The sequence below is a fragment of the Boleophthalmus pectinirostris genome, unplaced genomic scaffold (genome assembly GCF_026225935.1).
Source record: "Boleophthalmus pectinirostris isolate CB_2022bp ecotype Guang Dong unplaced genomic scaffold, ASM2622593v1 HiC_scaffold_296, whole genome shotgun sequence".
NCBI lineage: Eukaryota > Metazoa > Chordata > Actinopteri > Gobiiformes > Gobiidae > Boleophthalmus > Boleophthalmus pectinirostris.
The window spans coordinates 1-24740 of record NW_026571298.1 but is presented as its reverse complement, the minus strand read 5'-3'; the positions used below and the strand labels follow the sequence as shown (position 1 = coordinate 24740).

The following is a 24740-nucleotide window of genomic DNA, read 5'->3' as shown; positions in this document are numbered from 1 at the left end:
TTGTAGTTGTAGTAGTAGTTGTAGTAGTAGTAGTAGTAGTAGTAGTAGTAGTAGTAGTAGTAGTAGTTGCAGGAGTAGTGGTTGCAGTTGCAGTTGCATTAGTAGTGGTTGCACTTGCAGGAGTAGTGGTAATAGTTGCAGTAGTAGTTGTAAAAGTTGCAGTCAGTAGTAGAAGTAGTAGTAGTAGCAGCAGCAGTAGTAGCAGCAGTAGTATTTTATTATCTACAGAGAAATTATTCTTACTCACCACCATATAAAAACAGCACAAGGACAACATGAATAGAATCAGATACCCACATGAGTCCTCTGTACATTACACATATTACTCAGACAACTAAAGTGCTCATGTTTTTTTGTTTTTATTTATTTATTTCAGTTTCCATGCGACAGCCCAATCAGGACGGCTCTGCTGTGGACATGACGCCCATCGAGGCAGACTTTACGTGGCACAAGAAGAAAACTGCACTAGAGATGGAGATCCAGGAAGCATTTCTGCGCTTTATGGCCTCTATTTTAAAAGGCTACCGCTCCTACCTCAAACCAATCACCACCGCCCCCTCGGAAAAAGCCACTGCTGCAGACTCGCTCTACGACTTACAAGGTACAGACTGGAGTGGGCAAGATGAGAAGAGAGGATATTTTGAAATAATTTACGATAATCAAATCTCAATTTTGGTAACATGATTTGATAGACTTAGACAAGCTTTACTGATCCACATCGGAAATATTTTTTTTATGTTCTTATGTTGTGTTATGAATATATTTTATGTGCTGATATAGTTATAAAAAAAATGGGCAACAGTAGCTCAGTTCATGTTTTTTTTTTGTGTGTGTTTTGAATCCACCTTTTGACATAAACATTAGTTGAGTGGTAACAGGTCGATGATGTGATTCCAGCTCCCAAAGATGAATGCTGTCATTGTGTCCTTGAACAAGACACTTAACCCACATCACCCCCAGTGCCTGTGTACACTGGTATATGAATGAATGTAGTTCTGTGACATAAAAATGACAAATTACCATTTATAAAAATTATTTATAAATGTTAGTTATTTTCACATATGCTTTAAATAGTCTATAGTAGCAAATATTTAAGCACTAAGACCAATTCTGCAGTGTAAATCTCCACATTATTACACCGTACTTCAGAGGGAAAGAAAAGAGATGGGTTATTTTGACTGATGGTATAATAAAGTTTGTAGTTTGAGAAGGACTTTTAATGTTAGTGTCTACATAATTTAAAACCTTAATTTATGTCACTTTTCCTAATGCTTTTTGTTATTGGAGTGAGTTTTAGGAGTCAGCCATTCTTCATCTAGAACTTTTAGCTAATGGGACATTGTTTATGGCCCATAACATTATGACAGGTGCAGTGGATAATATAGTGGATCATATTTTTCAAGCATTAACAAGGGACATTAACAAGTGACATGAGAACTGAAGAAGCAGCTTGGATGAGCTGCGAAACATCTTCAACCAAACTAACTTTTGTCCAGTTGACAAACTAAATTTTCTTCTCATTAACAAGTGACAGAAAACAAAAAAATTTGATGACAGTTGGGTTAGAATATCTCCAAAACTACATCTTATTAGTGAATGTCTCTCCCTGCTCTTTTCCCACATTTTATAAAGCTTACTGTGCAGTTAAATTAACTGTATGCCAATGAAGTTTTGCTCTAGTAACTGTACAGTAGTTCCTTTAGAAGAATGTATTGGTTGTATTAGAAGGGTTCATTAAATATAGAATATCTTTATTACCTACAATAATATTTATAGTATGTTTACAAAATATTGATAAGAAGGCAGGAGAAGTGGCAGAGATTTGCTGTCGCTGCAGTTGGATTAAAACTACACATCTTACGCCTATCTTGTCCTGCTTTCTTTAGGTTTCTTAAAAAGTCGAGACCGTGCCCATCAGAAGTTCTACTCCCAGCTCACCAAAACCCAGATCTTCATCCGCTTTATCGAGGAGTGCACCTTCGTCAGTGATAAGGACACTGGCTTGGCCTTTTTTGACGATTGTGTGGAGAAGGTAATACACACACGTCATTCTGTTCACGGGCTGTTTGTTTTTCCACAAAAGAGTCTTTTGTTGTCATGTTTTATTGGTGAAATTACCCATCATGCACTGGGGGAATGAGGAAGTTAAATTTCCTTTGATTCAGTCTGTTCCTCTGCTCTTTCCTCTCCTCGCAGCTTTTTCCTTCTGATAAAATCACCGACAAAGGCACCAAGGTAATGGCTAATTCTGTAATCACAATTTCCTTTTCCATTTTTATTTTTTCTAGACTAATATTTTCCTCTCATAATGATTGTTCCTGCATTACTTCCACCAATCATAATCAATCAATGAGCATGCCTACAGTCATTTTAAATGTCAAGTACTGTGGAAAGTTTTTTCTTAATGGTTTTCTAATTAGGCCTGTCACACATTTTGAAGCATGATATATTGTTGAATAGTTATACTGCAATAAACGATAATACTGAAACTACTTTATGCCACTGTTACAATAAAAAATAATGCAAAATAAAACCTTTTTTTTTTAAATGGATAGTATTTGTATAACTCATGAGCTACAACAAATAAATAAAATCAAAAATTAGCCTTAAAAGTTAGTTATTCAGCCCTTTACAGTTGAAATCTTATTGTATTACAACAAAAATACCCCAAATCTCCTCACTTTGGCCAATAATATGTACACATGATAACTACTAAGCCCCAAAATGTATTGTTCCCACTTTCATATATTGAACAATAGATCAGTATAGTAATTTTCATGCCAGACTTATTTTCTAATGGCTCTAGATCTTGGGACTAAACTAGAACTGAACCAGGAACTAAACTAGGACTAGGCCAGGGTAGAGTAGAGTAGAGCAGGACCAAACCATACCTACATTAGGATTAAACTGTCCTAAAACCAGAACCAAACAAGGACAGGTCTGAAAGCAACCTTAATCTCCACTCACTAAAACACAGTATTTTGACAGGACTACATTAATACACCTTTCCTTAGTTGACATTTCTTAAAAACATTCCTTTGCATAGTACATTTTGTCCCTAATACTATTTATACAAGTTTAAACAATGTTGTTGTTTAACTGTAGGTTGAGGCAGAGTCTTCTGAGGACACGAAGTTGCTGGAGTTGGACGAGTCTCAGAAGAGTGAGCACACTGTGTTTGTAATGCCTCCTGAGCCTCCAGCAGAAGACGGATCTGAACCAGCTCAGAGATACATGTAAGATTTATTGTAACTGTGTTATTGCTTAGTTGACCAACATTTTTATTTTATTTATTTATTTTTTTATTTTTTACATTATTAGGATTTATATTTGCATGTACTTCATTTTACTGTTGTCTTATATGTTCTCTGACTTGTATTTAAATAATTTAAATGTGTAAATGTGGATTGAAATGTTTTTAAATGAAAGAAAGGGAGAGTGCATGGTTTGATTGTAAATAGATGGATACTTGGATGTCATTTGATCAATCTACATCATTGGATGTGTTGTTTGTTAAACTACCCAGGGACTGCAGATGGAAAATAGCTTTAACTAAATTTATAAGATTAATGTGTTCCTGGTCCCTGTTAAATTAAATTAATAAACTAAACTAAAACTAAATATATGTTACCACAGCAGGAAGGAAAAGTTACTCTGTGAAGATCAAACTAATTCAGTTCAATCACTATTTATCCTCTTGGGGCAATTAAAAGGCAGGGAGAGTAGCAGAGTTACATAATTAAAGGTATACATAAAATCAATCGATCATAACAACCATACATACAAGAGAGCTCATGTTAATGTGCTGAGATGTTACAGTTCTGGGGAAGGGAGGGGTCAGGAAGGACAAAAGTGGCCTTCCTCCTTGATTTATATATATAAAAAGACGGTTTAAACTCATGATTCACAAGTTGAATCTGTCTTTATATAAATATGTTACTTACTAGATGCGTAATAGTTTTGAGAGCTTTTGCCCCCTTTTTTGTGTATTAATCGATCAGCAGCACATGTCAGGACATGCAAATATTAGAAACGTGGATAATTATATATGTGAATTAGCTATCAGATGCAACATAACCAGTTCATGCATATGCTTTACTATACTTCAAAGAGGAATTGCAAAGTTATAAGCGTGATCAAAATTGTATCAGTTAACTATTTTTGAGTAGCATTATAGCTGCTTTCCTTAGAGTGGCAATAGTCTATAAAAAGGCATTAAAATATACTATTATTATGCACTTAATATATACGTTTTCATTTCTTGCAGTTACAAAGGATTCCCCAGGTTAAATATAGATCTATTTGACCGTCCCAGAGAGCTCCGGCCTGCACTCAGCACCAGAGCAGCCGGGGCCAGTCTGTCCAGCAGCCCTGCCCTCCTGGCCAAGAGGACCAAACAGGTGAGACCTCTGACAGTGATTCTAACAGTGCAATATGCTTTAGCTTGTTTTTGAAATCACAAATGATGCTGTCCACGATAAAAAAAAAAATTACAAGTTCATGACAGTTGCCCTGGTTTATGATGTGAGAACCCTGCTGCACTGTTTCCTGCAGATCTTTTCAGAAAGTTTAGAACAGGTCAAATTTATTGGAAAAATCTGTAAATCACATTTTTATAACTTTACTGTAGTTTATCATCTGATTCATGACATTCTGTTTGTTGTAACAGGAAATCAAATTGGCTTATAAGATGGCAAAGCGTTTCTACTCAAACCCCCCGCTGTGGGCTCGCTGCCTGTTCAGTCATTGCTACAGCCTGTGGTTCATCTGTCTCCCAGCGGCTGTACGACTGTCCAAGTCCAAAAGCAGAGCTATGCAGCAGGCCTACAATGTGCTCCTAAAGATGAGGACCACTGAGGTGGAGATGCTGGATGAGGTAAAGTCTGGACTACTACTACAACCTTCTACTGTTACTACTATTACTACTACTGTTACAACCAATACTGCTCTTCAGTTCAGGCACACTTGATGTAGGACGCTGCCTTCTTCTGTGAAATAAAAAAAAAGTTGTATCCTATTTCATCTTCTTTCCGCTTTCTGCAGGTGTGTTACAGAGTAGTCATGCAGCTCTGTGGGGTTTGGGGCCTCCCTGTGATGGCCGTGCGTGTGCTGGTAGAGATGAAGAAGGCTGGAGTACATCCTAATGCCATCACATACGGATACTACAACAAGGTAATGAATGCACGGCTTAACCTGCCCAGAACAGGCTGTCTGTGTTTTTATGTCCACTTGTCCAATATGCAGACCTAGTCTCTTATATACAAACCATCACTTATTTATGGGGTTCTCTCCTTTGCCAAACCACTACAGTCCACAAGCACTGCAGTTTTAAAGATGCTTTCACATGCCTTTTTTCCTCGCATAAATTTTGTTTGCCATTCCCTAACCTCAATAGAGATCTTGTACAAACTATTAGTAGAAAAACTGATAAGCCTTATCAGCGATGTTTAATAAATAAAAATTATAAAAATAAGCAATGCTCAAATCACTGTTTTGTTGTCTGTGTAGGCTGTTTTGGAAAGCCCATGGCCAAGCAGAAACCGCAGTGGTCAGTTTATGTGGACCAAGCTCCGAAACGTACTACGAGGAGTTGCCCAGTTCAAGCACTCTGTGGATCTCACTTCAACCAAGAAGGGAACTACACTCAGCACTTCAGGTGCAAATTATATCTCAGTGCAGTTAATTTTATTATTTTGTAATTATTTTTGCAAACCTTTGCTAAAATGTAAATGTATTTTTATCTGCAGACGTTGTTAGCTCAACAATCAGAGATGCGGACCGGTTGAGCCATGGCAGTGCGGACAGCTCCAGTGAAGTCAATGGAGTAGACAATGTTTTTGTTCATAGTCACAGCTTGGAAGACACTGCAGACAACTGTAACACAGGTTGGAAAATAAGCCTTAAAATAAATTTGCTTTTTAAATGTGCACTACTTCTGGTGGTCTTGTGCCACCTCTTTACTCCAAGGAGATTTTATTGCTTTGCCTGGAATGTTCCACAGTATAGTATCACACTTATCCATCCAGCATTGACTCAACATGTTTTCTATTTCACAAAATTACATTACTTCTAATGAAGACGGATTAGCTTACACAGTTTTTCCAATGCAGGTCAGCACTCTGATCAAGGCTATGGCTCTAAAGACGAGTTACATCAAGAACTGGCCGAGTCAAATACAGCTGTACTTTCCACTGAAGGAATAAGCCAAGACAAATCACAGCACACTGGTAATCAAACGTGTATTATATAACATTTGAATTATTAAGATTATTTTGAAATGTCAATGTAAAATGTTACTGTTTTGTCATCCAGGAGGAGACATTGCTGGCTCAGTGGACAGTGCAGTAGCAGTGAATGAACCTCCCAGTCCCAAAGATGTGAATGCACCTGCTGCGAGTATTGTCCGACTATCCACTGGGAGTTTCGATGGGGGCAGAGAAACAGGTAATTCACATGTTTATTTGTAGAAATTTGCTATTTTAATTGGTAGTGTTGGTCCAATTGGTCAAGTGTGAGCTGCTATCATTGCTGATTGAAATATGTAGCGTTAGGTTTAGTTATGAGCTGCGTAACTTTTCTGGTGGAACGTTTACCACCTGATGTCTCCATAGAAATGTTATTGCTTTGTCTAGAATGTTCCAGAGTATAGATTAAACCTTCCTATCACAAGGGTCACAAGCCGGTTACAGCACTACGCTACACTACAGTTCAGATCTGTGGAGCGTCACCCCTGTTCACAGAAGGAACTACTGAATATTTGAGCAATAGAAACACCTGTAATGAATAAATGCTAGATTTATATGTTTAATGTTATACCACGGAACATTTCATGCAAAGTAATAACATCTCCATGGAGACAAGCAGGTGGCAGACCCTCCACTGGAAAAGTTGCTCAGTGCACCTGGTTTTGTTCTGGTTTTAATCCAAGTTTGACACGTTTCTGACTTGATTTAATGCTTGTTAATTAGACCTGATTAAGTGGGGTACTACTTAAAATTTGGGTCTTTTGGGTCTAAATCTTTTTTTTCTTAACATGTTTCTAATTTTGTTGTCTTTTCTACAGGAAAACTGTTTAGGCGGCACAGTAAATCAGACAGCGTATCTCTCCCTGACGATGACTCCTCCGATGCTCAGGCCCAAAAGCAGAGACAAAAGACCTTCTCAGAACGCAGCTGTAGTTTCAGTGCAGAGACTAGAGCGGGGATGCTTTTGGAGAAAGGCGTGGATCACATGGCCAGCCAGATGGGAGCAGATGCGCGAATTCTGACTGCAGCACTCTCTACTGGCCAAAGCCCCCCACCGCACACTGTTTCAAAAGCGCTTTTTAAAGACCTAGAGGAGGAGCCAGAAGATGAACAAGAGAAACAAGCAGAAGATGCCGAAACAGAGAAAGACCAAGACAATGGGAGTAAAGTTCAAGAGAAGATTGAAGAGGGAGAAGAAAACAAGCAAATACAAGACGATGATGCAGCTGGGCGTGCAGCAACTTTAGAGAGGGAAGATGTCGAAGTTGGAGCTGATCCGCTGTCACGACTAGTGTCTGAAAGTGAAGAATCTGCCTCAGTAACAAGCCAGGAAAACCCACGCACCGTTCCTGTCATCGTATCTCGAAATCTAGCTGAAGAGATTGAGATGTACATGAGCCTACAAAGTCCTCTAACTGTAAAATCTTCAAGTATGGACCTACAGCAGCCGCCTAAGGACAGCATAGACTCTCCACAGAGCAAACAGACTTTAGAGCGTAGGTCCAGTCTCCCAGTTCCTCAAGTCAAAACTCCCAGTGGGTCCCCAGGTGACACCCCAAAAAGGAGCCCCAACACTGTGACCAGATCCAAGACTTTTGCCGTTAAGACAAAAACACCATCCAGCACGACAGGAAGTCCCACCCCTCGTTCGGCCTCTCTAACTGCTCTGGTTAAGTCTTCACAAGGAGGCTCGCTGGGGTCTGTTATCAACACATTTTCAGGGATAAAAATGGATACGCTTCTGTCTGGGCCCAAAATGGATGTTTTCAAATCGAGCATGAAGCAGGCGGCGACGGTAGCCAGCAAAGTGTGGGGAGCAGTGGCTTCAGCTTATGCCTACTCAGACGATGAGGTGAGCCAATACCTGAAGACTAGACAAAATGGCTACTGACTAGAAATGTAAGGTGTACCAAATCTGTTATGGTATTATCAATATATCAACACTACTATATGATATTTTAATATTGTTAAGAAACTGACAATGAGGTAGAAATGCCCAATCCAATTCACTTTTTTTAAACGAAGCACATATCATAAACAAAATGGTTTCCTAAGTGCTGCATAATACAGATCAAAAAATACAATGAGAATAAAAAAAAAAAAACAAAAAAAACTCTACTTGACTGCATTAAGACAACAAAACTATTAAAATCAAATAAGGGCAAAAACACCAATAAATAAAAAGGTAAAAGCTATTAAAAATTACTAGATTAACTAAAAGACACAAAGGCCCAAACAACTCATGCAGAATAAAAGTGGATTTGAAGACAAGACTTAAAACTCCTCAGATTATGACAGAACTCAAAGAGACCAAATTAGTCTGTTTTTGCAATTTCTAAATATTGCAAATATTTAATTTACTGATTTAAATATATAATTTGTCTTTTATATGATTTTAATGTTTTATTTTTCTGTAGGACGAACAGGGGCACGCTGGGGGCTTCCCTGCTCACCTCGATGAAAACATGCTGTCTCCTCATGATGTGGATGAAAGCCCCGAGCGAGGTCCTATCCCGGGTCTGGTTTCTAATGGTCTGAACCAGAGCAGCACGAGTCTGGGCAGCAGCAGTGGCAGCAGCGACACGGGCCGAGGAACACAGCAAACACGTAAGATCCCTTTATTTTTAATATACTTATACTTTAATATACTAATAATACCATACTTAATGTCGTAAATCATTGTCTCCTATTATAATACCGGAAATTTAAGGAGGGCGTTGCTGTATAAATATTCTTGGGTTTCAGCTAGGGACTTTTTGCCCATTCAGAAGATATAATATTTTGTTTTTTAATTGTTAATCACTATGGCAATGGTCCTAGTTCCTCATCATTCTGAAACCCATCAACTGGGGCAATAGGGCTGCAGTGAGTTTAAGATGTTTTCAGAAAAAATGGCTAACAAAGCCAATTGTAATTAGTAGGCCTAATAAAAAATAGAAATCATAATAATCGATAACAGATTAAAATATATGATTATTAGTATTAGTAGTGTTATTTGTAGTTAGTTTATACAAACCTCATCTAAGTACATGCTAATCTTGTTCCCTTGGGCAAGACACGGGAAGGACATGTGGCTGAATAACCTGTAAAATCACAGTTCTACATTAGCTATGGCAGGAAAGAAGAGACCGAAAAAAACTAAAAAAGAGCTATATGTGTAACTTTTTGATTTGATTATTGTTTTTTTCATTTTAGATCCAACTCCAGGTCGAGGCAGAGGACTTGACTCTGATCAAGGTTCACACCATGCATCCTGCTCCAGCATTTTCCAAAATGTTGCTCTTGAGGTCAGAAAATTCATTCATTCATTTGTTAAACCAAACCACATTGTAGCTGCCAGGATCAATATGACTCATGTTTTTTATTCTTTCAGGTTCTTATGTCCAGTTGCTCCCAGTGCCGTAGCTGCGAGGCTCTGGTTTATGACGAGGAGATCATGGCAGGATGGACCGCGGACGACTCCAATCTCAACACCAACTGCCCCTTCTGTCGCACCGCCTTCCTACCTTTACTGCACATAGAGTTTCATGATCTACGCACATCCAGGTACTGCTGATCAAAGGGGAATACCAAAGACCTTTTTAGTGATGATACTAAAATTTGAAACTTTATTTTGTACCGTGGCTTTGAAAACATGAGTCACAAAACATTACAAGACTAGCATTGTTTTTTGCCAAGTTCCCATGTATATTTTGTGGCATCAACCATTGGTCTATATAAAATGAGTATGTCTATGTCAGATTTATTTATAGCACAAAGGATTACACATATCAGTAGCACATAAGTACTGTGTATCATTTCAGCTTTTACATGAATCCCAGTGCATCTGCAGAGAGCATCCAAAGCTCCAGCACACAGCCCACCACCAGCAGCACAGCGGACATCAAGGCCCCGGACCTCATGTCGTTTCCGGAGGACGAGTCTGAGGAGAGGCCTGGTGACAAGCCCGGGACCCACAAGAGGTAAAGATTCAGAAGCGTGAAGTGTGAAAGGATTTTGGATTGTAAAATATTCTGCATTGAATGGATAAAAAGTAACAGATGACAGAAAATAGAACTGACACTTTTAAAGATTCACAGTGTAACTTTTCTGGTGGAGGGTTTGCTCACTACTTGCCTCCATGGAGATGTTATAGCTTTGCCTGGAATGTGCCACAATATGGTATTAGACTTTGCCATATCTATAAAAACAAGCATTAAAGGTCAGACCTGCGGGGCGGCAACACTATGCAAAGAGAGAATTATTGTATTTTTGAGCAATAGAAAAACCCATAATGAATAAATGCTAGGTAGATGTGTTTTCTGGTATACCATGGAACATTTTAAGAAAAGCAATAAGATCTCCATGGAGACAAGCAGGTGACTGACGCCCTCACCAAAAATGCGCTATTTTTTCCTTTTAAGGTTGTTAAAAAAAACATATCCAGATTCTAATCAATATTAAAACTAGCAGATACTCATTTTAGGCTCAGTAACAAGCTTATTTCTTTTTACTAAACTCATGTGTGTTGTTGCGTCTGTAGTCTTGTCCCAGAGCCAGCACAGTCAGACCCCCTCGGTCTTCTGGAAAACAAGGCGCCACTGAAGCAGCCCAAGTGTAGCAGCACGTCCCTCACTCGCAGTAACAGTGTTGGGGGTCCGCTCCAGAGCCTTGACTCATTTCAGAGACCTGGTCACGGTGTATCCACAACCAGCCTCCCCTCCAGTCTGCAGGAAGTGTCGGTAAGGATTTACTGTTGTACCAAAAAGGAAAAAGAAAATGTTTCAAGGAAAGAATGACTAACTTTTGGACTATGTGTGCAGGATGGTATGGGAACAAAACGACCCAATCCCAAACCTGTGTCTGTCCCATATCTGAGTCCGCTAGTTCTGCGGAAAGAGCTGGAAACATTGTTGGAAAATGAGGGAGATCAGGTACAAACTTCTGTGGCACCACAAATATTGCTTGCCTGATCAGCCAGTCCCATCTACATTACTATAGATACGATAGAACTTGAAAAACCTCTATCCAAACCACAGCTGCTCATTTGTAGCTTGACATTGTAGACATCTCCTCTCCAAAATTCTCATAATATTCAGAACAAAATATATAACTTTTTTTTACCTGAAATAAATAATAGTTTGGTGCTTTGATTGTTGATTCCATAAAGATCCACGCTGTTTCTCTGTCCTTTATGTAGTTTTTTTTATGTGTAAACCCTCTCTCAGTGGTTAATCTGCCTGTCAATCACGCCTTATGAAATCGTAGAGATAGGATACAGCTCCAGATCCACTCGTCTTTGTAAAGGTTTGTCAAAGTGTGTGGATCTGGCTGATCAGATAAACAACTCACTTTAGCATACTTTTCTATCTATTCTATTTCACCTTCCTGTTATATGCAACATTTTAAGCATTTTTTCCCATTCAAAAGATATATTATTTAGTTTAAAATTGCCAGTTGCCATGACAATAGCTCAAATTTTTTATCATTCAGAAACCCATGGATATTGACTTTTGGTTTGTCCATTTAGGTTATCTACACACACAAATTCCTGAGTCAACATCCAATCATCTTCTGGAACCTGGTTTGGTATTTCCGTCGGCTGGATTTGCCCACTCACCTGCCCGGCCTCATTCTTACCTCTGAACACTGCAACAATGGAGTCCAGGTATGGAAACAAAACCTATATTATTAAAATTAATCTTGTTTAGATATTGGTAATAATGCTAAAATGTGTTTTGCAGCTTCCATTGACATCACTATCCCAGGACAGTAAACAAGTGTTTGTACAACTTCTTTGGGACAATGTCAATTTGCATCAAGAACCAGGAGATCCACTCTATCTTCTGTGGAGATCCTTTTGTAAGTGTGTTTTGATTTGGGTTATATAGCTCATTTAGTTTCATAGATTTAATACACGTTGCAATTCCTTGTTTACTCACAAGAGGTCAGACAAGTATCATAGTTGAGACCCTGACAGTTGTTTTTCTGATGATTTTAGTGGAGAAAAAGGGAACTCTGGCTCCAACTGATCACCAAGAAATCCGGACCCTCCTCAACACAATTGTTCGCAACATTCAAACCAATGACGTGTATGGCCCAATCAATCTGCTGCTCCGAGAAATCAAGAGGCGCCCAGAAGGAGTCAAGCGGCAAAGGTCGGTCTTTCACAATATTTTTTATAATCATCTATATTTACTTCAGCAATATATCACACTTCAACATTTACATAATTTACATAACTTTGCTTAGGGCCTTCTCTGTGGCTGGCCATAAGCTCAGAAATGCTCTGCCCCCCCCAAGTTCGAACAGCCCCCACAGTGGAATGTATTAAGTCTCGTCTTAAAACCCACTTTTATTCTCTGGCTTGAGTTGTGTGGTCCTCCATGTCTTTTATTTATTTGTAATTTATTTTATTGGTTTTATTTATTTATTGCTATTCTCTGGTTTTGCTCTTATTTTATTTTCCTGGTTTTATTGTGTGATTAAATCTGAGTGTTTATTTTATCATTATATTATTGTTGTTATTAGTATGTATTTATGCAGCACTTTGGAAACTGTTTGTAAAATGTGCTTTATAAATAAAGTGGATTGGATAACTGTAACTAACTGGTTATATTTGTATTTACAGGAGTGTCTATAGAGAAATCCTCTTTCTCTCACTGGTGGCTTTGGGGCGAGAAAACATTGATGTTGGTAAGTAAATGCAAGTTATATGTTTCTCCATAATGGTTTGTTTTAGAGGACTTTTATTTTAAAAAAATATATATATTTATCTTGAATTGTCAACCACCATGGTAACAATCCTGTCTTTTTTTTTTTATTACTGAGACCCATGAATAACACTTAAAGCTATTTGAGTGTAGATATTATTAAGTTAGAAATGAACTCCATGGAGATGTTATTGCTTTGTCTCGAAAGTTCCACAGTATGGCATTAAACGTGTCAAGATCCATGGAGACAAGCATGGAGATGCTGTCAGGTAAACTTACAGGTTAGATCTGGGGAGAGGCAAACCCACTCACAGTAAGAATACATGTTTTTAATGTAATTTTGAGCACAAACACGTCTGTAATGGTTTAAATGTAAGCTACACAAGTCTAATGCTGTACTGTTGAACATTCAAAGCAATAACATCTACCAAAAAAGTTACATAGTGCACCTTTAAATTCTATTTTATCTGTGTATGTGCACAAAAAGGTGATTTTTCTCTGTAACTTTTGCTGTGCAGAGGCCTTTGACAGAGAGTACCGTTCAGCCTATGATGAGCTCAGCCCTGAACAGCTCAAAACATTGCACCGAATCGACCGACCACCCAGTCCCAGTGTCCAGTGGTGTCTCAAATGCTTCGGAGCCCCATTCATCTAAACAAAGGATTTAGAGAAAACTACGACACCTAAATGGTACTAAACCCTTTTTGGACTTTAAGAGGATGCCCATTGTCTGCCTTTTTAAAAATCTTCTGTTGTGGTTTTCCAAGCTACAAGTGGGACAGTTTTTTTGTCTTGGAATGTAGCAGAAACTCTATTGGGACTTCTGTCATGTATATATGGTTTGTAAAAATTCATTTTCAGATATACTCGCTGTCCTAAGGGTCCTCTTAAGTGTGTGTCCACCATTTTAAATTGTCAGATTGGTGTGAAGCTGTGGACCTTGTATAGACTCTTCTAGTTGTGCACTTTCTAAAACTTTCTTTGTACATATTTTTACTGGACGGAAATTTAAACCAAGGTTGTCAGAACTGAACAACTTGTCTACTTGGTTTTCATCTTAATATTTTTGAAGAATGACACCTGGATCTGTGTAAATATATTTGCAGCACAAGAGAGCAAAGGACCTGGGACAATCACAGTTTCTATTAATCCAGTAATTATAGACCATTCCAGATGTCTACAAGTCTTAAGCATTGATCGTTTTTTACATAATTGCACACTGACAATGACTGATTCTCTGATCAAATTCATAATATTAATGGCTCATGTACTATAACAAATAGAATGATTTGGTCCTTTAATGTCAGCCTATCAATATCATAGAATTAATGTACATTTTGGCTTACAGTAACCCATAGAAACCTTGGTATGATGTTTAAAGAATTTAGTACTTAAACTGTTTGACATTCCATTAATACTAAATGTAATACAAGGACACAGACAAAAGCTGCATATGTGGGGAGATTGGTCTTATGTTTTAAATATGGGATAGAAACACTGACCTGTACAGATGAAGTCTTGTAAAATGTAAAATGTCAGAGTCCTCTGTGGCTAGAATCTAGACCACATCAGAATTATCAATATACTTCTTTCTCATCCAAAACCTAAAAAAATCTATTTATTTTTGTATTGTTGATATTTGAATGGCAGACATTGTCAATTTAGATTTTTGCTTTTAGATTTTTATTTTATGTTCTCACTTTTCTTTTTAACATTTTTAAGGGATGCCACCCTGTAGCCTACTGCCTCTTTTTGGGAGAGGATGTACAGAAATCTGTTGTGTAACAATAACTCGAGTGGTTTCTTACCGTCCTGTGGAGAGAAATTGACAGTCTACAAGTGCGCTGCAATAAATTTATTTGTTGAGTTACTGTGTGTAAATCTTTTTTCTTATTTTTACTTTTTTTTTTCTTGTGCCTCATACAATGGTAATTGTACATAGACTCAGACTCTTTATCTAAGGGACATCAGTATAATACCAATATTACCTTCTTATTATTGCTACTACAAGTGGAATGAATTTAAATGACCATCGTGTTGACAAGTTCACTCCAAAGACACAAACTATTTATTGGCTACAATTGATCAAGATTGGAAAGCATGCAATTAATCTTCTGCTACATAGAACCAGGCTGTAGGTCAACAGATTAATATGTACAAAAACCTACTCTTTCTGTTGCTTTGATGAGGAGGATTACTGCTACAACAGCTACTGCTGCCAGAGGTGGGAACAAGTCATTGTTTTGCAAGTCTCAAGTAAGTCTGAAGTCTTTGACCTCAAGTCTGAGTCAAGTCCTGAATCAAATACAGGCAAGTCCAAGTCGAGTCTCAAGTCACTGGCCCATAAGTCCAAGTCAAGTCCAAGTCGTCTGCTTTGAGCTTCAAGTCATTTCAAGTCTTTAAACTAAAGTACCAGATATAACTTTTTTTTGCAATTTATATGAATTTTAAGATATACTATGATTTTTAAGTACAGTTTATTTATATATTAGTATTTAGAGAGTATGCAAGTGTTGTAGAAATCTATTTTTTTCTTTTTAAAATATCTTTAGAAGATCTTAGTGTGAATCATAGAATAGAAAGAATTCAGATCTAAAAGTATTTCTCAAGTCTTCTCAAGTCACAGGCCTCAAGTCCAAGTCGAGTCCCAAGTCTTAGTCCAGTTTATCAAGTAAAGTCTCAAATCCTAAAAATTGTGACTCAAGTCTGACTTGAGTTTAAGTCATGACTTGCAAGTCCTCACCTCTGACTGCTACTACTGCTACTATTACAACTTCTGCTACTAATGTACATCTGTTAATTAGCATAAAATGATGAAAATATATTCTGTTCCATAATTTGTTTTAGACTTAAACTAGACAAACTTCATTGATCCATAAGGGAAAGTATTTGGACACAGTAACTGACATATCACACAAAGAGAAGAAAAATTTTAATGACAAATTCTAAATAAGTGAAAAAAAAAAAAGATTGCAAGAGACAGTATGTAAATGTATATGTACACGTCATAAATAAATAAATAAATAAAATCTCAGCTTTTGTATTGTAGCTTTTGTAACATCCAGTCTCGTATGCACTACACACACATATAGAGGCTAGATGATATAAAGGCTATAAAGGCTATACAGTATTGTGCACATTTTTTATTTTTATGTTATTTTATTTTATTGCATTTTATTTGTATTTAATTTATTTAAATTTATTTTATTTATTTATTTATTTTTACTTTGCTGTGCTGTTCATTTCGTGCACCTGTTTAAAGTTGCACCTGCTTCCTGATGACTTCGGCATTGGTTCTCCATCCTCCTGCTCGTGAAAATCTGTCCAAACTCCTCAAAACTTATACTTTTGTTTGCTAAAATTCATTAACATGCCAAGACGAGTCAAAAAATCTCCAGCCCCCCAAAATGAGGATCCGGACCGGGAGATGCGCAGAAACAGACTGGCTCTGTTTATCCAGCAGTTTGAGAAAGAGGGTTTGTACGCGCGAGGATGAGAAGTGTTTACCATCTCCATCGCATTAAAATAACTGTTGAATTTGCAGCACAAGAGCGAATGAGGGATCTAGAGGGCAAAATGGAAAACATGCTGGCCACAATCGATAAAGTCTTTAGGGTAGAACTGATGAAAATGCCCCCTTCTCTTAAAAATATGCGAATGGGCGATTTAATAAGTGGTAAGCCTGAACATTTTTCTTTTTTTTTTATTTAGACTTATTAAATGTATTGATTTCTGTCACTGTGTTGCTAAAAGCGAAGGAATTACCAGCAAGTGATGTGTCAATTGCTATGAAGGTACGGTGGCATAAACATATTTCCCCCTAGCGGCCGATCGTGTAATGACAGGCGCTCTGTGACTTTCAGAATGAGACTAATGAACTACAACAACCACAAAGACGAGCCAGAAGTAGATGTAAGTAATGAACGTTTTTTACTGAGCTGTAGAATGAAAAACACAGTACACCGTCTCCATGTTTATTCCTTTGTATTGAATGTTCCACAATATGCATCTAGTGTATCTTGCATTTATTCATTTACATCTTTATTGCTGTTTTCATTGCTAAAAAAAAAATATTCTTGCTGTGAAGTGGGTCACCTCTCCACAGATCTGCCATGGTGGCTTACATGGAGATAGGTTTGATGAAATACTGTGGAACACCAGAAAAAACATACATTGCTCCTTTTAAAAGAAATACTAATGATGTGCTTTTGTATTTCAAGTAAAATCAACGGACTCTGTACCTGAACAAGCCGCTCTTGCTGCAAAAGGCAGGACGACAAAGGTAGGGCCCATGATTCCATTATATGAATGACAGTACTATAAGGAAATCTGCCCTTTTAATTAATTATTGTTCAGGGAGGGAAAAATACCAGGGCGAGGACCAGAACGTTACCTGGGACTATCAGCACTGGAAATCTAAGGTAGGCTTATATTAACTTTTTTAAGGGGCACTATGTAACTTTTTTGGTTGAGGTCAGCTACCTGCTTGTCTCCATTGAGATATTGTGTTGCTTTGACTGGAATATTCCTCAGTATGGCACTAAAATTGTTCCACTATTCTATATCCAAGTGAATACATTTTCTGCCTCCACTAGGACCGCTGCAATCAAAAGAACAGAAAGCATGAAGATCGGTGATAAAAATTCAGCGACAAAACCAAAGCTCAGGTAGGTTTGTTGTAATTAAAACGGGATTATTATCTTTAAATATATCTGCGTGTGTGTTGTTGATCTTGATGTTGCATTTATCAGTAGTTTTGTGTTTTTGTCTGTTTTTATGCCTTTTTATTCATGAGACTTTGATCAGCTGAATTAGATTTTCTTCTGAATGAAATGTGTAACCATCTAATACTGAATCCCAGGTCGGTGATGTCAGCTGGTGACATGCAGTGCTCTATGGTTGGGGCATCTGCTCACATTACGGTCACCACGAGAGAGGGGCGGGTAAGAGCCTAAGAGATGCCCATTTACAGCATTGTCTTGACTATTTTAAAGTAATGAATTCTTGCAAATGGTTTCAAGATTTAAGTTTTGAATTAGTGTATTCTGGTGGCTCCATATTCATCAGAAAAGCTGCCTCTTTAATCTATTATTGATCATTATAGTCATTTTAGTAATTGGCATGAAGAGAAATACTAGTTCTGGTCCATTTTACAATTTAAATGATCTAAACAAGAATGTGGCCAATGTAGTTGATTTCAAAATGTGATTTGTCTTAATATGAAGTTGGTGTTTTACTTTATTTAGACACTAATGCTACTTTTCTTCTCCAGTCTGTTTGCTTTTCAGAGGAGACTAAGGATGACATAAACTTGGACCTTTTAGATGAAGTAGCCTGGTGTCAAATCCAGAAACTAACAGTAAGCCATGTACTTTTATCTTTTGTTGTACTTCTAAAACATAATAATAACAATAAAACACAGAACACTAAAATATTTCTTTTCAGACTTTAATGGATCATCTGTCAAGTCGCTGCCAAAAATGACAAAATGTCTGCTTTGATTTTTACAATGTGTTTTAAAAAAAGTTAATAAAGTTTGTATTAGTTTATCAAAGTTTTCTGGAATCCATTATGCAGGCTATGCACTGTGATTCATTGCTGTAATCTATAAAAGATGTACTGTGTAACTTTTCTGGTGGAGGGTCCGCCATCTTCTTGTTGCTATGGTGATCTTATTGCTTTGCCTAGGATGTTCTACAGTGTGGCATTAAACAAATATATAATTTATTTTTTCAATTACAGGTGTTTTTATTTCTCAAAACTATCACAAAAGCATGCACATTTCTGTCACAAATCTGCCAGAAAAGATACACAGTGCACCTTTAAAGAAAATAGGATCTCTTCAGTGTAACTGGTCTATTTGGAGAAATATAAAATTGTAAACGTCGACATTTAAAAGCCATTCTACATCAGAATAAAAACTAGAAAGCACTTAAGTTAATACAGTGATTATACAGGATAAAACATTTAGTGCTGCTCTGTTTGTAAGGACTCCATCTCCACCTCCATTTGCTCATTCTGTGGTGAAAAGCCATAAGACGAACTTTTGCACGTTTCTGTATTTCTTGAGGCCGAATTTGAAGCTCCGTTAGATTCAGGAGGCAAGCGAGGGTAAAACGGCCCCACCAACCAATTAAGAGGCGTATTATTGACCAAGTAATCCATGACGTGATCTAGTGATTCCCTCATTTTGTTTAGCTGAGCCCTGCTGTTGGTCAAGACACTATCAGACAAATCAGACCACACTTTAGCCTTGTTGAAGTTTGAGTACATTTGTGAGGCGGAGTGGGTGAGGGAACGTGCCTCCTGCTGGATGTGATTGGGAAGGCCCTGCAGACCTGAGGCGAGGCCCAGACATGTGGTTTGGAGCTGGTGTGTGAGAGAGCGAGCCATAGACAAAGTGCGAGATTCTATTACCTGCAAAAACAGTCAAATATTTAGTCTATTATACTTTTTGTCAGATAATCTTACGTTTTTATGGACATTTTTCTTACTTCTGCCTCATGAGTGCGCTCATTTTGACCATCGGACTTCCACACCGCCATAGAGTTGAGTTTGTCCTTTACCATCTGGTTGGCTCCATCAATATTCTTTCTGCCATATTCAATCTACAAAAACACATGTAAAAAGGTTTTGATGACAACATATTGGTGAGACTAAATTTAGATAATGGTGGGCAAAGTTTGCTAAAAAAATGTACAAATACACTTATTTACTCAAGCAAATAGACACAATCTTTGTACCCGGCATAGTTTTGTAACATGATACAGCTCAGACGGCATTGCAAAAATTGTGTGTACATTTTCGTATCGTCGTAACCTTCAAAGAGCCTAAAACCTTACTACATCAACAGTAGAGTTCAGTGCTGAAATGAACTCCAGGCTGCGTTGTTTTCCATCCTGAATCTTGGACACAGCTTTAGTGTAGGCCCGCTTTCTGAGCTTGGTGGACAGGGAACCAAGGCGGAGGCAGTAACCGGGATCATTCTTGTCAAACCCCTGCACCATCTTGGCCTCCAGTTCTGTATAGCAAGAACAGAATTAGGTCTCATTTCACTGATCAATATATGGATCAGCGAACTACAAACCGCGTTTGATTCATACACTGTAAAAAGTAAAATGTTCTTTGACTAAATTTCACGTGACAAGTAGACCTAGTGCCGCTACTCAATTTCATTTCTCTTCAGCGACTAGGTCAGGAATCGGAATACACTAGACGGTTTACAATAACCCCGGAAGTGCAAGTTCGGGCACCAACCAATCAGCGAAGAGTCATATAGTCTGTTGTAAACAATTCCTGAGATCGAGGATTTAAAGCTGGAATAACGAGAATGTTGTGAATTTTATTTGGGATATGTGGGAAAAGCTTAATATACCAGTTAGCCCTGTTAGCAGCGTGTTACATACGTCACAAACAAATAGCAACGATTGGTTAAATGAAAAAAAGTACCCAGCTACCGCCGAGCAAATGAATTCGAACGCTGCGAGGTCACACGGTTTCTACAAAGTGAAACTGGCCAATTACACTAAAAATAAGGAAAACCACAACTCCTTGCAATTAAAATAAGAAACTAAATCTCATCTAGAAACTAATCAAGAAAGAAATACTTATTCCATCTACTCAATCTAGTCAAATCAAGTTAAATGTTCTTAATTTGAGTAATTTAAACTTGCACTGCAAAAAGTAATATCTAGGTAAGTTTGCCCCAACCATGTGAGACTAAAAACTGCTTCTGCAACACTTCTGTAGATTCAGATTCTCATAACAGTACAATAACATGATTTTTTTCCTGGCATGATGATGATTTAGGATTTAAATATTTTAAATTGCAGCTGCTTTTATGTAAGATTTCTGGTCAATGGAAAAGTAAATATGTCAAGTAAAAACATGGCAGTAAGGAATGGCACAAACTATAATTTGAATAAATAATTTAACCTAAAGAGCAAGAAAACTTTTTTTTTTTGATTTACGTTATGCCCCTATAATGATGACAGGGGGTATTACTCCATGTTTTACAAGAAGAATAGGCACCACTCAAATCTGAACAGAATATAATCATTTTTCAGATCACAACCTTTTTGTGATTGATCAAAGCAATAATCAGACCAGAGTCAAATATTTATCAAGTACACAACCTAAACTTTGGTCGCGTCATGACCTTTACACTCACCAAGTTCGTCCTCGGTTAACGGGAGATACTGCTCCACCAAGTTTTCGGACGTGCTGAGGGCTTGGTCCACTCCGCTGGTCACTAGTCGGGCCACTCTGCTTTCCAGGACGGTGCTAACGCTACCGCTGACCACTGCTTTGGTCTTCTCCATCCCATCATGCACTGCTCCCCTCGTCCTCTCCACAACAGTGTTCAAAGTGTCCGAAACTGAGTCCTTTGCCCCAGACACTGTTCCTGTTACTACATCCTTGGCACTGGTCACTACATCTTTAGCATTGGACACAATCTGGGCAGAGAGGTTTGGACTTTTGTTAAGAATTATTGAGTAATTTGTGAAAAAGCCCATGCTAGAATATCATCCAGTTTCAGATTTGCTTAAGTGGTTTTGTATCCTGTGTTAGCTAATGGGGCAATTATTCCAGTACATACCTGCTCAGAGGGCTGGTGAAGAATTGGCAAGGTTTTCTCAATCTTGTCCAGACCTTTACAAGCCAGATCATTGGCAATGGCAACTGTGGTCAAGAAGAAATAATCAGTTTATACGTGTAGAATAAACAGTCATTGTCATATTGAATGAGTCAGTTCAGAATAATCCTAAACGGTGCACTGTTCAGCTTTTCGCGGGGAGCGTACACCACATGCTAATCTCCACATAGACGTACTAAACTGATCAGCCTGGAATGTTTCACAGTAAGGCATTAACCATATCTGTCTCCTTGGTATCAAACAGGCCAAGGTACAGATCAGTTCGGTGGAGAGGCGGGCCCGTTCACACAATAATGCATGTTATTGAAGGTATTTCTCGACAATAAAATCAACTCTAGACTTGTAATGCCATACTGCGGAACATACCAAGCAAATAACTCCCTTAAGGGAAAAAAAAAAGTGACGTAGCCTCCAAAAAAGTTACACAATGCACCTTTAATCTAGGTGAAAGGTCAATCTTTCAGTTTTGGTTTGCTCACGTGACTCATGGGTGTGTCACATGACTGTTTCTTTTTGCTGGCATTTATTTTCTCTATTAGAAGGACAATAAGTACTCACAAGTGTACTACGTAAAATACTATTACTTCAAAAATGACTCTTTCAGACGCCTTATCTATAATAGAAGTGATCATGGATTTTAATACAAGAGTGACTGCAACCATAATGTCACTTTCTACTTACCACTGCATCAGCTACAACAATAGTTACACCTATTACTGTTGCGTATTACTGCCACGAGTTTCATGGGTAAAATTATCTAAAAGCTTAGGACTATTAAACACTTGGAAGAAACATCTATCTAACTATTTGGTTTCTTTCTACAATCATGACTTACTCTGTGGCTCCAGTTTGTCCAGTATGGGGGAGGCAGTGTTGAGGGCCACAGAGGTGATTGTTCGGACCCCCTGCTCAGCCACTTCACACACAGTCCGGAGGTAGGGGTGGTTGTCCTTGGTGTTGGAGTACACGCTGGACATGAGGCCATATGTGGAGCTGACCAGAGGCAGGCTGACCACCCTCTCCACCAGGCTCTGGGGACAGAAAACGAGATTAAATAAAGCTCAAATCTTTTATAAATTGCAATACCTACTATTTTAATGCTAATGTTTAAACTTTTTTAAGAAGCTGGATGTGGTTTAGCTCTAGTATAGTTCTGATGTTGGTGTACTTTAAATTGAAAGTCATTGTTTTAAACTATATTCACGTCAGTCTGTTGTGTAACTATGCTTAATATCCTCACAATTACAAAAGAACTCACCTGATTATAGATGACTTCTCCGGCTGCCATTGTTGTTGAAACGATGCCTACAGAAAGAGCACATTATTTTTAATTCTTTTGCTTGGTTTTAGATGAGGACACGACTTTCTTTAGAGCTATTTAATACAGATGAATAGCCTTAATGCCTAAAGTCTAATGTCTAATCTAATCACCAAAAGAAATGATCAGGTTCAACATTTGTAAAAACCCCAAAGATATGTATTTACTATATTGAATACAGTGTAATTATTATAGAAAAGTAGCTCTTGAACCCAAACCCACTCTATTTGAGAACATGGCATCACAACACAGAATATGAAAAGCACCAAAATCAACTATGATGTAACAAGTCGCGGTTTGATTGTAGAAAGATCCCTTATTTCCGTATCAAAGTAGCAACATCTGGATAGGCTCTCGCAAAAGGAAATTAAAAAGTAGACTCCGGTCAAATTAAGGCTACACAGAAACGCACAATTACAAAGTGAAACTTACCACCAATAATAAGAGCTGTCAAAAGTTGTGTGTTTACTCTCCAAATCCTCAGGTGGATGGACGCAGCGACGTAAACTGCGGCGTATTTATATTGTGTAATTATCGCGAGAACAGAGGCAATGAGGTGACGCATCAACAGTCATGTTTGTAGGGCAAAGGTAACAGGGGCAAAAGTTTACTCTGGGGAATATTCTGAAATAGGTAACCAGAGATCACGCGGTGTCCTAATTAGGCACAATATAATATAGCTTTTCTTTTCTGTTGTAGCTTATGTCGTTTTTGTGACAAATAAGAGGATTATGAAAGCTGTTGGCAGGACAATCGCGCTCTTATTAGGCCCTAATTAAGTGTTCCCTATTAAAATAACCTCAGTTGGCCTATGTTTTCTTTTTACTTCAGTGGCTTTTATATTAACATAGTCCTCTTTTCCAACCTTCCCGAGTCAATTAAAGACATTTGGCTATAGTGCCCCCTGACAACTGTTTAGTATATAAACATGTAGGAAATACACTCAATACACATTTTAATTTCAGCATGATCCAGAAAAAGTAGGCTACACTTATGTTGTCAATGAGTCTGGTCCTCCTCATGTAGCCACTTTACTACACTATGCAATTTACAGTGCCTTATCCTTTATAGACTGCATTTTCTTTTTCCCTTTTTCCATTTGTCTGACTGGATTGGAACACATCGGGTACTAGTCATTTTAGAGATGGCTGTGTTTTATGTCATACTGTGGAAGATTATAGCCAAAGGAACAACATTTCCATGGAAACAACAAGCAGTAGGAGGTCCACAGGCCAAATAAGAGTCAGATTTGTGGAGATGCAAGTCCAGTCACATTAAGACACTTTGGTTTTCAGTGCATTAAACACAAAATGAACACTTTTAGTTTTAGTTATATACTGTGGCTTTAAGTAAAAGTACCTTTAAAATGCTATTTAAGAGTAAAAAGTAAAACTATGACATTTTGAGAACTACTAAAGTGTTAACTGTAGTGATATTTCAAAGAATTGTGATGATTTCTTCATACATAGCCACAAATAGTTAGAACCGCTGGATCAACAGCTAACCAAGCAGCTTCTTCAAGAGGAAGAGCCTTTCTGGTCTTACTATATTTCACTATATTTCACACCTGGATGTCTTGTAATCTTCATTATATATGATTTTTAATGTATATATTTTGCTTGCTCAAAACCAGGACTAAAAATACCCCCTCAAATCATATGAAAAATTAAATTTTTAGTCCTGTTAAAAGGCAGTGGAGTAAAAAGTACTCTGCACTACTCAGTAAAAAGGAAAAATTATACTTTGGGTACCAAAAAGTTGTACTTGAGTAGTACAGTACTTACTTTTTTATTAGGCTACTTTTGTACTTTGTTTCTTTTCACCTCTTG

At 37.8% G+C, this 24740-nt stretch overlaps 3 protein-coding genes across 4 annotated transcripts; 2 read left to right on the top strand and 1 right to left on the bottom strand.

Annotated features, from left to right (window-relative positions):
• Positions 1 to 359: 359 nt before the first annotated feature.
• LOC110159360 (DENN/MADD domain containing 4C) lies at positions 360 to 14807 on the top strand. 2 transcript variants are annotated; one of them, XM_055160056.1, is made up of 23 exons: positions 360 to 601; positions 1887 to 2032; positions 2197 to 2235; positions 3106 to 3236; positions 4268 to 4400; positions 4670 to 4876; positions 5044 to 5172; positions 5509 to 5656; positions 5748 to 5885; positions 6111 to 6227; positions 6313 to 6444; positions 7064 to 8097; positions 8663 to 8852; positions 9441 to 9532; positions 9619 to 9791; positions 10049 to 10207; positions 10768 to 10966; positions 11048 to 11158; positions 11755 to 11892; positions 11969 to 12086; positions 12226 to 12382; positions 12856 to 12920; positions 13456 to 14807. In XM_055160056.1, exons 1-23 carry the CDS (start codon positions 382 to 384, stop codon positions 13590 to 13592), a joined length of 4113 nt encoding a protein of 1370 aa, XP_055016031.1. In that variant the 5' UTR covers positions 360 to 381; the 3' UTR covers positions 13593 to 14807. The 2 variants fall into 2 exon arrangements, with proteins under 2 accessions (XP_055016031.1, XP_055016032.1); XM_055160057.1 differs by lacking the exon at positions 2197 to 2235.
• A 1383-nt stretch (positions 14808 to 16190) lies between these two features.
• Positions 16191 to 18673, top strand: cdca9 (cell division cycle associated 9). The gene is made up of 10 exons (XM_055160058.1): positions 16191 to 16413; positions 16482 to 16613; positions 16691 to 16731; positions 16801 to 16849; positions 17158 to 17219; positions 17294 to 17358; positions 17533 to 17604; positions 17799 to 17880; positions 18210 to 18296; positions 18383 to 18673. Exons 1-10 carry the CDS (start codon positions 16308 to 16310, stop codon positions 18419 to 18421), a joined length of 735 nt encoding a protein of 244 aa, XP_055016033.1. The 5' UTR covers positions 16191 to 16307; the 3' UTR covers positions 18422 to 18673.
• plin2 (perilipin 2) lies at positions 18370 to 23478 on the bottom strand. The gene is made up of 8 exons (XM_020923858.2): positions 23344 to 23478; positions 22852 to 22898; positions 22429 to 22624; positions 21537 to 21619; positions 21108 to 21393; positions 19780 to 19958; positions 19432 to 19545; positions 18370 to 19354 (listed from the first exon to the last, which is right to left on the bottom strand). Exons 1-8 carry the CDS (start codon positions 23474 to 23476, stop codon positions 18905 to 18907), a joined length of 1488 nt encoding a protein of 495 aa, XP_020779517.2. The 5' UTR covers positions 23477 to 23478; the 3' UTR covers positions 18370 to 18904.
• Positions 23479 to 24740: the final 1262 nt, after the last annotated feature.

What these genes read in the sequence shown, in the direction of transcription:
- LOC110159360 (XM_055160056.1), top strand. Translation starts at nt 382, where the DNA reads ATGCGACAGCCCAATCAGGACGGCTCTGCTGTGGACATGACGCCCATC. An exon ending in TCACCGACAAAGGCACCAAG is followed by an intron (nt 2,236 to 3,105) that starts GTAATGGCTAAT and finishes GTTTAACTGTAG; the next exon opens with GTTGAGGCAGAGTCTTCTGA. An exon ending in CATGATCTACGCACATCCAG is followed by an intron (nt 9,792 to 10,048) that starts GTACTGCTGATC and finishes GTATCATTTCAG; the next exon opens with CTTTTACATGAATCCCAGTG.
- cdca9 (XM_055160058.1), top strand. Translation starts at nt 16,308, where the DNA reads ATGCCAAGACGAGTCAAAAAATCTCCAGCCCCCCAAAATGAGGATCCG. An exon ending in AAGACGAGCCAGAAGTAGAT is followed by an intron (nt 16,850 to 17,157) that starts GTAAGTAATGAA and finishes TTGTATTTCAAG; the next exon opens with TAAAATCAACGGACTCTGTA. An exon ending in TCACCACGAGAGAGGGGCGG is followed by an intron (nt 17,881 to 18,209) that starts GTAAGAGCCTAA and finishes TTTCTTCTCCAG; the next exon opens with TCTGTTTGCTTTTCAGAGGA.
- plin2 (XM_020923858.2), bottom strand. Translation starts at nt 23,476, where the DNA reads ATGCGTCACCTCATTGCCTCTGTTCTCGCGATAATTACACAATATAAA. An exon ending in TTCACCAGCCCTCTGAGCAG is followed by an intron (nt 21,394 to 21,536) that starts GTATGTACTGGA and finishes CTCTCTGCCCAG; the next exon opens with ATTGTGTCCAATGCTAAAGA. An exon ending in GTTAACCGAGGACGAACTTG is followed by an intron (nt 19,959 to 21,107) that starts GTGAGTGTAAAG and finishes CTTGCTATACAG; the next exon opens with AACTGGAGGCCAAGATGGTG.